The sequence below is a fragment of the Anomaloglossus baeobatrachus genome, chromosome 6 (genome assembly GCF_048569485.1).
Source record: "Anomaloglossus baeobatrachus isolate aAnoBae1 chromosome 6, aAnoBae1.hap1, whole genome shotgun sequence".
Lineage (NCBI taxonomy): Eukaryota > Metazoa > Chordata > Amphibia > Anura > Aromobatidae > Anomaloglossus > Anomaloglossus baeobatrachus.
In genome coordinates, this window is record NC_134358.1 from 205,170,513 (window position 1) to 205,184,665 (window position 14,153).

Consider the following 14,153-nt stretch of genomic DNA (forward strand, 5'->3'; position numbering starts at 1 on the left):
AAAGTAGTGGACAACCGCTTTAAGTTAATTTTCAAGGCAAGGAATGATGTTGTTTTTTGTTTTTTTTTTTTTTTTTTTAGTTCATTTGATCGATCTTCATAACACTGTAGAGTTACTGCTAGTTGCCACTAAAAAAACAAAAGCAGAAAAACGTTTGGCCACGACTGTAGATTGACGGCCTTTTCTTTTAGGTATGAAGTTGCACATCAGCTCCAGCAGCATCAGCCAGCAGCTCCAGAAGAAACCCCCGAAGACCAAATCCATGTGTCCAATCAAATCCAGGTAGAAATAGACAGCACCGCTCTTCATCAGCCAAACAATGTCCAGCAAGAAACCATTTTACAGCTCAGCCCACAGCCAGATATGGGCACTGTCTCGCCTGCGCTGGAGCAGACACTCGCTGACCAGCCCTTGGAAACTGATGAAGGTAACCCTGCAGAAAAGAGTGGATTTTCCGGTAGTTTAATAATGTACCTCTGCTTTAAGACGCTAAGAATTGGAAATTGCATAAACAGCCATTTTCAAAGCAATCCTTGTGGGAACCCAGAGTTCATCTTAGTGCCAGAAGACGAATGGCTGTTTTCTGATAAAATATGTAACACTTCCCTCCCTTCATGTGCTTCGCATTGTTACTGTCCTGTAGGAATCTTTTTCTTACGGTTACACATATCCTTCTTGGGTACGTTTTCTATATAATGGTTATTGCTTTCTTTTCTCATACACAGACACAAAGTGCAGTAGCTGCATTGGAAAAAGTAATATTTGGCGCAAGGTTTATATCTATCAAATTTAAGCACTATTTTTTACGACGTAATGAGGTGTATTGGAAAATCTATCACACGCTGCTCTATTCTAGATTGTCACATTGGCATTACATCTTAGAAAATAGTCCTAATCTGTTTAATGAATGATCAGTACTAAAGGGAACCTGTCTGGTGATTCATGCTGCCCGAACCACAAGCAACATAAATCAGAGACCGGCTCCATCAGTACAAATAAAAAAAATTCATCCAGAAATATTGCAGCATTTTAGGGACAACATCATTTAAATAGGGAGCTGGGGAGGAGATGACAAAAGGGGCTTGTGATGGGGGGCCACCCACTTCTCCCTGCCCGGCTCTGCTGTCTGATGTCTCTCCTTATTTCTTTATAGTTAGTCAATCATAGTCGGTGATGGAGAAGTTGGCAGATCCACTCCCCTGTCACTAGTCCTCTTAGTCATGTTGTTTCCCAACTCCCTGTTACAAACTGGTTTTCTCTGAGAGGCTGCAGAGCTTTTTGTGACGTATAGATATTTGTAGTGATAAAGCCCTTCTCTAATCCTGCTTGTGGTCCATGTAGCATGAATCGCCATAGAGGGTCCCTTTAACAGTCTCCATTTCAAATGTGCGTCTTGGGAGAATAAATGTGGCCATGTCATTGCGCCTGAATTAGTTAACACTTGTATTTCGTACATGATGATATTGCTGGAGCACCATCTCACCAGTTTATTTGGAGGCAACCACATTTGGGTTATTGATAGTGATCAGTAAAAAGCAAATGCCTACTTAGTAGTGATGAGCGAGCACTACCATGCTCAGTTGCTAGGTACTCACAACAAGCAGTCGGATGTGTGCAACTAGAGTACCTACGTACTTTGGAAGTCAATGGGAAATTTGAGCATTTTTTTTCTGTAATAGTTCTTGGAAATATGCTCGAGTTTCCCATTGACTTCCATATACTTGGGTACTTGAGTCACGCCTATCTCAGCATCCAACTGCACTTTAACACTTTTATGGAGTTGTGCCCACTTCATAGCATATACCAACTGTGGAGTTTTGTAGCTGGCCCAGCATCTGTCTCAAACAGCAGAGGCAAAGCTTGCTGTGATCACCGCTGTATAACCATTTAGATGCCGATAGTCTTATTGCTGCTCCTCTACCTCTCCCCTTCTCCACCTACAGCACCATCCATGGTTGCCGATGAGTTACCATAGCAGATTACTGAAGGATCACGTCACTGCCATATTGGTTTAGGTTTTTTAGGAGAACATCAATATCACTATGTCGTGCAATAACACAAGTCCCCATATGTCTGTTGAATGTAAAACAAAGTTATGAGTTTTGGAAAAATAGCAGAACAAATATGAGAAATGGCTAGTCCTGAAGGGGTCAATGGGTGGAAATGGCATAGTTTATAAATCCCCAGCTGATAACTTTGTATTTGTCACAAAATTTGTAAAGCTTTGGGAAGGAAGTGGAAATCTAATGTTTTCCTCCACAATGTTTTATCCATTTTCAGATAGATTTGTTACCTCTCAGCATGCTCTGCAAGAAAACATTGGCCATTACGAACCCCCAGTGTTGCCTCCTCAGACATTTGACCAGCAGGGGCTTTCTCAAGGTATAGGAATACTGACTTATTACAGGATTAAGATGTTCTGGATGAAGTGATTTAATGTAGATTGTGATTTTCTCATTCATGAAATACAATTTCCTAGGTTTTGCTGTGACGGATGGATTTAGTCAGCCAACAGCGTTCTCCACTGTGCAGCAGCTGCAGGATTCCAGCACGCTCGAGTCTCAGGCTCTCTCCACAAGTTACCAGCAGCCAGCTCTTCTGGAGGTGCCCACTACAGATGCCATTAATGTGGTCAGTCTACCAAACACCTGGTTTCCTACACTGATAACTTTGCTACTTTTCATTATTTTAAACACTGTTATCTTATCTTATGTCCCTAGAAATGATACCTTAGCTCACTGTTTGGGCCTTAACTTCCTGTGCTCTGTTTTTTGGACAGGAAGTAGCTGTCTGACAACTCCCACTGCCTGCCATATTGACCTTAACGGTCTAGTTTGTCACCTGGTCACCTATTGTTTTCTCCTTCTTTTAATCACATAAAAAGAAAATGAAATTTGTAGACCAGTCACCTCAACAAATTGCGAACCTCCTTGTGCTCATGTGCACAGCAGACTGCTACATGGGCTACCTCTATTTCCATACACTAGTGTAGTTGGTTAATCAGAACACACTTGTTAATGCTATGATCTTTTTTCCTCGCAGACATAAGGTCTATGTGAGAAATTTCCTAAGTTCATGGGTTAATATTGATCCGTCTTCAGTCATGTACATAAAGCATATGGAATGAAAATGTTCCTGTAAACTCATATTGTGCATCTTAAAAACTGATCTAAAAATCAGATATTTGCACAAATAATGCATCAGATATCCCATAATCTTCACCTTTTATCTTCAAAGATCACATTCTCATTGGATGAATTCTTCACATAGAAGTAAATGGAGTCTAAAATAATAAATCCATAAAGCATCTGTATCTAGTATACAGAAGACATACAATTACTGATCTGTAATAAGAATGGGAGATGTATCTGCAACAGGGGAAATAGTGATGATAAAATAAAAATGCTGAAATAATATGGAGAATAAAATTGTAATACAATGTTTAAAGAGAGTCCATCACCAGGTGTTTGCTATCCCATCTGAGAGCAGCATAATGTAGAGGCAGAGACCCTGATTCCAGGGAGTCTCATTGACTTTGTTGGCATCAGGCCTTGCAAGCAAGAAACGCATGAAAAATAAATAAAATGCACTGTGTGCACACAGCCTAAAGGGTTTGTGTCATGTTTGTAGATTATTTCCCCATCCGTACCAGGTCATTGTGGGTCCTACAGTTGGTCCCATAGACAATGAATGGCGGGAAGGTGTGCGGGCTCGACCTCTGCTTCATGCTGATGACCTCTGCTGACCCTGATCTAAATGCTGACAAGCAAATCCTTATTTCTTTATGGTACAAGTACTATGTGTTGTATTGTATAACATCTTTAGGACTGTGCTATCATCTTAAAGTGCATTAACGCTTCTCCTCCTTGTGTTGCTGACATTATAAGACACCAGTTTGCCTGTACTACATAATACTTGAAGACATTTATTCTTCTCTTGTAAAACTTTCTAACGGAACTTCACTTTGCCGACATTTCCACCGTGTTCCAGCTCCACTTTGTTCTGTAGATAACAGTACCACTTTTTACGTGAGGGCATTCTGTTTGTAGGCTTCAAACATTTCCCTGGTCTTTCATACAATGCACCCATTGCCACTCTCCCCTATGTAGCATGCAAATGTAAAGATCAGACTTGAAAACCATTCACCGAGGACAAGTACCCACTCGTCTCTTCTGGTTTTCAGACTGCCCGCTTAATTCAGGAGGACACACAGGAAGAAATTGAACTTCAGACTCAACGAACTCAATTTCTGGAGACTACAGAGGAGCAGAGCAGACGTGCCTACAGGCCAGTAATTGAAGATGTCTTATTTATGCATGTGTTTATATAAAAGAATATTCTTATAAACTTGCTGTATTCTATTGAGAAGGCTATAATGCGGCTGCAAACATTTACAATACATGCTCTTCTAACACAGATGTGAGTACTGTAATAAAGGTTTCAAGAAGTCCAGTCATTTAAAGCAACACGTTCGATCACATACTGGAGAGAGGCCATATAAGTGCTCTATATGTGGCCGTGGTTTTGTTTCATCTGGAGTACTTAAATCGCATGAAAAGACTCATACAGGTAAAGTGTCCTCCTGCAAATGTACTGATGCTTCCAGACTTCAATATACACTCTGCATCCGCCAAGGATTTGTAAATGTGTTGTGTTTAAAACACTAATTGATCCGGAGGCGTCTCCATCTCATCACACCTTATAGTGTCCGAATGAAAGCGAACTAGATTACATGGATTTATGGCAAAATAATAATCCAACTAGACCATAAACTATTAAATACCCATAAAAGATATAGATTTATTTGTATCCATTAAAAAAACTCTCAAATAGACTCTACTTTTAAAAGTAGGATACCCAGTAGATTACTGGGGAAGGTTTTATATACCTCATATAGTTTCCTAAAAAACATCTAGTAATAATTTTTTTGTCTATGACTAATATCGAACTAATGATCACTTTATGAGAGATGTGTACCTTTTTGTATTGATTTTATGTACATAAGAGGGGGGTATCCAAGGCATTGACCCCGGAATATTGGTTTTGTCCCCAGTCTGGGATATAGCTAAACTAACTGGTAGAGTCTATATAGTGCCTTAACAGTCTCTTAACCATCTTTTTGAGTATAAATGGTGCTGTGTCTGTTAATCTTGTGCTGATTTTATTGCACTTTGCACTTCTTCATCTTGGTGATTGATATATAATTAGGTAGTTAGGAACAGTGAGGCGCGAGCCGCCGAGGAATGGGGGCACCACATTCATAGGGTGCTTAAAGCCCCATTGGTAGATAGTACACAGATTAGGGATAGATATATCCCCGTTGGTCCCTATAACATCAATCTATCCTATATACCTACCTCAGACCCCTCCACAATATGTCCTATACCTTTCCACCTAATGTGTACCTACACATTACATGTACTTTGTATGTTTTGATAATTTGTTTTTGAGAGTTTTTTTTAATTGATACAATTAAATCTATATCTTTTATGGGTATTTAATTGTTTATGGTCTAGTTGTGTGAGATACCCTAGTCATTATAATCTTGGTATTATTTTTTAAAATAATAATCCAGCAGCATTTTCCACACAGCGTTATATGTCAGGAGGTGAATTTGTGAAAGCTATTCCACATTAAAGAGCAACACACTAATAAGCAAAAGAATAGGATTTGATTTATGAATTGTGATGGGTCTGCCTAAAAAATGTGATTTTAGGGCAAGCTTAATTGTGGATGTTGGGAATGATTCTGATTCATCCACGTTAGTGGATTGTAGAAAATTGGTGCAGAACTAGAAAATTCTTGTAGGTTGAAGTGGGAGGTTTGGATATTGAAGGATATTAATCTTGGATAGTTGGCAGAACATGGACCACAAATGGGTTGGTGAATATAAGATATTGGGAGGTGCAGCACTAGTGATTGTGTTTGTTTATATTATATTATGAAGCGAATGGGCAACCAGAAACATTGATGTACCTAACAGCAAAAGTCTGCATTCTGGATTAATTAGAGGAGGGAGATAGATTAGTAGTTGGCTACCGTAATTAAAGGGAATCTGTCAGCAGAATTTCACCTCTCAAACTAATTATATTTGCATGTAGTCCTTTCAAACAACAGTCCAGCAATACCTTTACATGGTTAGTCTGTTTCTCCAAAACTGATAAATCAACATTTAAATTAATATGGTCACTCCAGCTCTATTTCCTACCTAGCGCTGCCTCCGACTTGATGGACAAAGGACCTATTGGTCAAGCAGGAGGAGGTGGGATTGTGAGGGGAATGGAGCTAGAGTGGCAGAGGCCTCATTTACATATCAGATTAAATTCTGATTTCTCAGTAACAGAATAACGAATTGGCCATATAAAAGTATTGCTGGACTTTTAATGGGGTTGTCCACCACTAAGACAACCCCTTCTGATCCCGCGTTTTTCCCCCAGATAAAATAAAAAAAACGTATACTCCCTTCCCATACTGGTGCCGTTCCAGCAGTGATCCGTCAAGCGATCCCTGCATTGAATCAGCACTGGCTTTTCACCTTTGGACCAAATGAGCAATCAACAGGAAGTGAGCACAGCCGCAACACTCACTTCCTGTTGATTAACTCATTTGGTCTGAAGGCGGGAACAGAGAAACCAGCGCTGATTGGACACGGGGCTCACCTGACGTCATAAGGTCATGTGAGCCCTGGCACCACTGGAACGGGATTGGTATAGGAGGGGAGTATAGGCATATTTTACCTGTGAGAAACATGGGGAATGAGAAAAGGTTGTCTTAGTAGTGGACAACCCGTTTAAAAGATCGGCATAGACATATAAATAGTTTGGGTGGGGAGGCAGTGTGAAATCCTGCTGACAGATTCCCTTAAAGACAAGAATGAATTTTAGATACAGTAAGATTGGTCACTCACATTTCAGATATATTCCCTGAATCTGCCAATGTTGCCCTAACCAAATGATGATTAATGTGTAAAGGGGTCTGATAAACCTTGAAGGCAGATGTCAGGCTGGTTATCATTCAGTTATTTAGATTTTGACTGCCCTACTATCTTAATCTGGGGAACACACCCTCAGTCAGAGGAGACTGCCAGATGCCCTTTCATTTCCTGTTGATAACACATGCATGCTCAGCCAAATGAGCATGCGTGAGTACGAGTGATCCACAAAGGAATGAGGAGCACTGTGGAAAGTAAATCGTGCCTCTCCACATGCTGTGTCCATTACCAAGTGGAAGTGTGGTTCAGACTTTCCACAAGGCTTCATTTGCCTCTAAACCAGCCATTTTGGGAAGAAGAAAATCGGGTAATAGGACGAAAGAATAGAGGACGTCTGACTGAATCTACATTGAAATAAGGATTCTACTACAAAATTATACATTATTACATAAGCTTTCAAAAATCCTTATTTACAGAGGGTATTATAGGAATATACCATCAGTGCTAATAGCCATATTTACATAGCTCCTAATATCTAGCATTGACCTCTTAAAGAATGTTGATTATATTTTGTGTCTCTTGTTTCAGGGGTTAAAGCTTATACCTGCACTATCTGTAATGCGTCCTTCACTACAAATGGCAGCCTGACCAGGCATATGTCCACACACATAAGTATGAAGCCCTACAAGTGCCCTTTCTGTGACGAGACCTTCAGGACGACTGTGCACTGTAAAAAGCACATGAAGAAGCACCAGAACATATCTCCGGGTCATGTGTCCGAAAATGACGGGAGCGCAAGAGAGGAAGGTAAACCCCTGCATGGGCTGACTGATTTACAAAGCTTGTGTGTGTGTATGTATGTATGTATGTATGTGGTATATATTAACAGTTTATTGTTCGCAACAAAGTAAAAAGCCAATGAAGACAAGAGAAATCTGAATAAAATCAATCTGGTGTCACCACCTTCAATATAGTTTGAAGGCATCATTTCTTCTACGTATACTTGCACACAGTTTTTGAAGAAAAATAAAGGTTGTTCCACACATTTTGGAACTAACCATAGATCTTCTGTCAATGTCGGCTTGTGCAGATCTTTCTCTCATGTAATCCCAGACGACTCGATGATGCTGACATTCGGGCTCTGCAGGAGCCATATCTCCACTTCCAAGACTTCTTGTTCTTCTTTAAATAGAAACTGTTCTTTTACTATTTAATAAATTAGTACATGAAAATAAGTAACTTTGTAATATGTCTTACTAGAGAAATCATCTTCTTTCTCTGCCAGAACTGATCGTTCAGTCTCAAAATTCTCAATTCTCGGGTAAAGTCATTATTCAATAACGACTTTACCATTACTGAGATGGGAGATGAAAGCTGCTACTGATAAGATTATATTTAAAGGGGAGAAAAGGAGAGGCGGATGAGCGAGAGGCAGAGCTTCTTCCCCTCCCTTCTACATCGAATCTAATCATGAAAAAAACAAAGAGAAAAATTGTATGAAAAATACCCTGAATAATAATGAATAAAATGCAAGTGCTTAATAACAGGGTACTTAGTATATCCATTTTTGCAAAAAGGTAGGAAGCCGTCCCACCTCGTCACGGTGTACCCATCTGGGACAGTCCCTAACTCTGGGACGGTCCCTAACCAACTAAAGTTAAAACCATTATATATATCTGACTTGTGTCTATCAAAACTCCAATGTGGATGGTAACAAGTGGTCAGCTGGGTCCCAGATTAAATACACAACAAAGTGGGAAGCAATTGGTTGTTCAGTCTCAGTATAAGGAGGGCTGCACCCCCAATTTGCAGTAAAGCAAGATAGCAGACAAAAAACACCAAAAAACTGAGCTGTAACAAAAAAAACAGTAAACATGCACAATCCAAGATTATATTTAAAGGGGAGAAAAGGAGAGGCGGATGAGCGAGAGGCAGAGCTTCTTCCCCTCCCTTCTACATCGAATCTAATCATGACCCTATAATTTAAGGAAAAAAGACTGATGGCATCTCCTGACACGCAAGTGTGAACAGGTGCATACTGAGCATGGCAATATATTAACAAATAAAGTGACAGTTGCACTTTGAAATGCTAAGATATGTTAACAATGAATATAGGGATATAAACATTCATTACTGCTAAGGAAAAAAAAAACCCATAAAAATTGGGAATACCTAAAGTGAACCTGTCAGGTGCAGTTCTGGGTGCATATTGCTTCCCTGCCTAACAGTCCCTGTATCTAGCAGTGTACATAAAGAGATCTTTAGAAAAAGTATTTCTATAGATCCTTTATGATATGCTAATGAACGCAGGGACTAGTCATAAAGGCGTTAGTTCCTGCGCTCATTTCGCCCTCTTAGCATTCCCACATGGTATTCAATGCCCATTGCCCAGCTCCATCAGCGGTGACGCCCATACCTGTGTCTGTAGTTACCGCTTCAGAACGCTGGGTTTAGGATCAGTGCACATGATCAAAAGTCCCAGCACTTCCGGTCATTCGCACTATGAAGCTGGGTGACATGTCCTGGCTTCAGAGAAGTCTAGTGTGCATGACTGAAAATGCCGAGACTTCTGATTATGCATGGTAGAGGGGATGGGGGGATAGGAGCAAGCACGCTATACTTACCAAGGCTCCATCGCTGCTGCAACTGCTTCCAGGCCACTCATTCACTTCCAGGGCTGTGCATTATCCTTCACTGCATATCACTGCTTTGCTCTCTCACAGGCGTCTGTGATTTGTAGCAGTCAGACCCACCCCCACCCTGAGTGGCTGCGTGTCAGTTGACTGCTTCCAATCACAGAAGCTACATGCATCTATCATGGTATGAAAATAAATAAAATGGCGTAGGGGCCCCCCATATTATGATACACAGCACAGATAAAGCATACGGCTACAGGCTGCAGTCCCCTGCCGTGCGCTTATCTTGGCGATGTATAAATTTATTTTTTCAATTACTTAAATAATTTAAATAAACGACGTGCGGTCCCCCCAATTTTGATACCCAGCAAGATCTAGCCCGACAGCTGGGGGCTGGTATTCTCAGGCTGGGAGACCCATGCTTATTAGGTGGCCCCCCCCCTGCCCAAAAATAACAGGCTGCAGCAGCCGAGAATTGTGGCATTCATTAGATGTGACAGTCCCATCACTTTACCAGGCTCTTCCCGATTGCCCTGATGTTGTGGCAGTTGGGGTAATAAGGGGTTAATAACAGCCCACAGCTGTTACTAAGCCCTAGATTAGTAATGGGGAGGGTCTATGAAACTTCGCCCATTACTAATCTGTAAGTGAAGATAAGTAAACCCCTATATTTGAAATAAAATACAATCACCCTCTTTCTCCTCTTTATTAACCCCCAAACACCCCAGCACGTCTGACGTAATCCACACGAGGTCCCACAACAATTCCAGCTCTTCTACATCTGAACTGACGGCGCGCGTTTATGGAACATGACTGCCCGCTGTGAGTTCCAGGCAGAGATTGAATGAGCCGCAGTGATCAGCAGTGACGTCACTCAAGTTAGTTGCGTTCACAGCTGGAGGTTCCCACGGTCCTCCTCCGGTGACTACATGAAACCTGACCTAGGAGGACTTCAGGTGACCTCATTAAACTCAGTCAACTGACCTGCATCTCCTGACATAAAACTGCATTGGTTTTACCAAAAGATGCAGATATTGTTCTCAAATTTTTACATCATATTCATGCACCTATTCTACACCTCCTAGCAAAATATCTCCTCACTACCGCATCATCCCGCATAAGGTTTTGATGCATTTTGTTTGCCAGGAAGTGTAGATTGGGTGCATGAATATGGTGTAAAAAAATGTAATCCCCAAATTTGCATCTCGGCTCAAAAATGCAAAAAAAAATTAAGTGTTTTTTTTTGTGCAAATTTGGTGCAGAAACACCAAATTTGCACCTCCAGGCATAAAACTGCACCAAAATGGCTTCGAAACTTTTTTTTTTTTTTTCTTTTCAACAGGAGATGCAGGTCTCATCTGAGGTGAGGTCACTGACTTAACTGAGGTCACCTAAGGTCAGGTTACCTGCGGCCACAGGTCGAGGACCGTTGGAGCCTCCAGCTGTGACCACAAATAATCTGAGTGGCATCACCGATGATCGCGCAGCTCAGTCTCTGCCGGACGTCCACAGTGGGTGGTCATGTTCCATGATCGTGCTCTGTGACTTTAGATATGTAGCAGAGCAGGAATCGTTGTGGGACCCTGTGTGGATTACATCGGACCTGCAGGGGTGTTTTTGAGGGTAATAAAGTGTTGAAAGAGGGTGTTTTTTGTATTTTATTTCAAATAAAAGATTTTTTCGGTGTTTGTGTTGATTTACTTTTGCTTACAGATTAGTAGTGGGGAGTCTCATACACCCTCCTGTTGTGAATGTCATCCAAGTGGGTGCTGTTATGGAGCTCCCTCTTGTGGCCATGAATTGTAATGAAGCTGAGGCTGAATCTGTGACCCAGACAGGTGTTGGAGTTAATTGGGAATCCAGGAAATCCTATTGAAAATCAGCCTAGTGTCTTTAGGAGAGCATCTACTGCCTGGCGGCCGCTGGTGATAATGCTTCCTGCCTGCTTCTGATGATGTCTGGGAGTTTTCCCTTCAGTTTCTCCCATTTCTTCTGTGCCTGAATGTACTCCAGATAAGTTTGCTAGTTTCTGTACTTAATTGCTAAATTGCACTTAAGGTTGTTTCTGCTTATTCCATTTGGTTTTATGTTTGGTTTCTTGTATGTGAGAATCTGTCTTTCTGCTTCTGTGAGCAGGGCAGTTCCTCCAGCAAGAAAGGGAGCTTTCTGTGTTCCAGGTTATTTGCACTTGAATATTATATTTTCTGTGATTTCGTTGCTTCCCATTATATCTGAAGTTCTGTCTAAAGTGTCTAGCACAAGAGTACCTGATATAGTGGGGGAGAGACCGTGTAGTCTCAGTATTTTTTTCCTATCAGGAGTTTGGTACGTTTTTCAGGGTTTTATGCTGGCCGTAATCAGTTATCTGTCCTGTTGTATCTAGTAAGTCGGGCCTCACCTTTGCTAATCTATATTTTCTATCTGTCTATTGTGATTTCTTACATCACCGTTGTTGCATGTTGGGGACTTGCTATTTCTTTGGGGGGAGGCAAATTAGGATTCCTCATTTCTATCTTTGAGATGTAGCAAATTTCTCAGGCAGTGATGAGATGTTTAGGTATGTTAGGAACATCCCACTGCTACTTCTAATGTTATCTGATAGGGGGATTGCGGTCAGCTCAGTTTCCAACTACTCTTGTGGTTTTGTTTTTTCCTAATTAATTTTTGTGATCGTCCACGGTTACCAGATCATAACACCCTCCCCATTTCACCATTACCAATCTCGGGCTTAATGGCATTTGTTGGCTGTTATTAATCCCTTATTACCCCAATTGCCACCACACCATGGCAATCGGAAGAGTCAGGTAAAGTGCTTGGATTATCGCATCTAATAAATGCGGCAATTCTGGGCGGCTGCAGGCTGCTATTTTTAGACTGGCTGGTGGCCCAATAAACATGGGTCTCCCCAGCCTGAGAATACCAACCTACAGCTGTCAGGCTTTATCATGGCTGGGTATCAAAATTGGTGGTGCCACATGCTGTTTTTTTTTTTTAAATTATTCATTTAAAAAAAAATAAAAAATAGCAGCATGCGGTTCTTCTTATTTTGCTGCACAGCCAAGATAAGCACACGGCTAGGCGCTGCAGCCTGTAGCCGTATGTATTATCTGTGCTGGATATCATAATATGGGGGACCCTGCGCCACATTATATTTATATTTACTGTACAATGTAGATCTACAGACAGCGCTGGTGATTGGTTGCAGGCAGACACTGTCACACAGGCTGGGGGCGCATCTGACTGTAACCAATCACATACGGCGGTGCGTGGGGAAAGCAGTGCATATGCATGAGGCTAATAAGCAGGCCCTGTAAGTTAATGGGCGGCCGCGGGAACAGTGTACAGCCGCACCGGAGCCCTGGTAAATATGAAGCGCTTGCTTCATTCTTATTTCCTTTTTTGTTTTTATATTTCCTGAGCTATTTATTAGATCTGGTTCAATATTCGGAATTCCGGGTCAGACACTCGGATCCGGACTTTTACAGTCCAGGTCCACCCATCACTAGTTATGACCTGTTACATGAAACTGTTATTCAGAAGTGCTCCTTCGTTGCAGAGTTTGGTTTTTCGTCACCCAGTTTTAAGCCTCCTACATAGCTGTTTCTGTTTTAGTGTTTCCACCTATATATGAAAGTAATGATCGTTATCACCAGTTTGGTATAACTAGTTGCATATACACTTGATTTTAATCCTAAAAAAATCCCTTACTTTGTGCAAGTGTACCTAGAAGAACTGATGCTGTTTTATAGGCAAAGGATAGTCGCACTAAATATTGATTTGATTTAGATTGTTCTTTTGTTCACTCACTTTGTATTTTGTTAATTGGTAAGAATAAACTACTAACAATTCTATTTTGCAAATCATTCTAACTGGAGCATTTTTTCCCACATTTGTGTGCATATTCTATTACTTATGTTCCCCTCTCAATAATTGAAGTATAGAATTTATAACCTCAGCTAGTACTTATATCTATATAAACATACACACCTCTTCTTCAAGCAAAATTAACCTTCTAGTTCTGTAAATTATTGGTAGTAGATTAGTAGTTGGAAAAATACACATTAATAAAACATCTGTAGTTGTAGTCGTATCTTGACCTTTTTGACTGTATTTAGTGTAATTATTTCTGAATTTAGTTACAGGGAATCTGTTACCAGGTTTTTGCCACCTAATCTGAGAGTAGCTTAATGTAGGGGTAGAGATCCTGATTCCAGCAGTGTATCACTTACTGGGCTGCTTAATGTAGTTTTGATAAAATCACTGATTATTCAGCAGTAGATTAAAATTTGAGGATTACTTGGTGTGCTGCCAGGTAGTCCACCATATTCATGAGCTCTGCATAACTGTTATATTATATCTGCAGCAGAGAAAACATTGATTTTATCAAAATGAAAGCAAACAGCTCAGTAAGTGACATCGCTGGTGTGATGCCCTGGACTAGCCAGGTTGTCACAGGTAGTCCCATACACACACGCCCCCCCCCCCCACCTTAGTAAGGTGACAGCACCAAACTACAAAACCCTTGTCACCACCCTCCGGGTTTGATGTTCACACCAGGGGGCGGAGCCAGGCGGTTGGCTCCACCC

At 41.1% G+C, this 14,153-nt stretch overlaps 1 protein-coding gene across 3 annotated transcripts in view; it reads left to right on the top strand.

Moving 5' to 3' along the window:
• The window catches only part of ZNF236 (zinc finger protein 236), a 255,426-nt gene that overhangs the window by 163,159 nt on the left and 78,114 nt on the right, over positions 1–14,153 (top strand). For all 3 annotated transcript variants that reach the window (XM_075314639.1, XM_075314636.1, XM_075314638.1), the window contains exons 15-20: positions 192–427; positions 2,281–2,382; positions 2,480–2,631; positions 4,184–4,287; positions 4,418–4,569; positions 7,520–7,738. In XM_075314639.1, the coding sequence (XP_075170754.1) occupies positions 192–427; positions 2,281–2,382; positions 2,480–2,631; positions 4,184–4,287; positions 4,418–4,569; positions 7,520–7,738 (965 nt within the window). The remainder of the gene's footprint in view (positions 1–191; positions 428–2,280; positions 2,383–2,479; positions 2,632–4,183; positions 4,288–4,417; positions 4,570–7,519; positions 7,739–14,153) is intronic.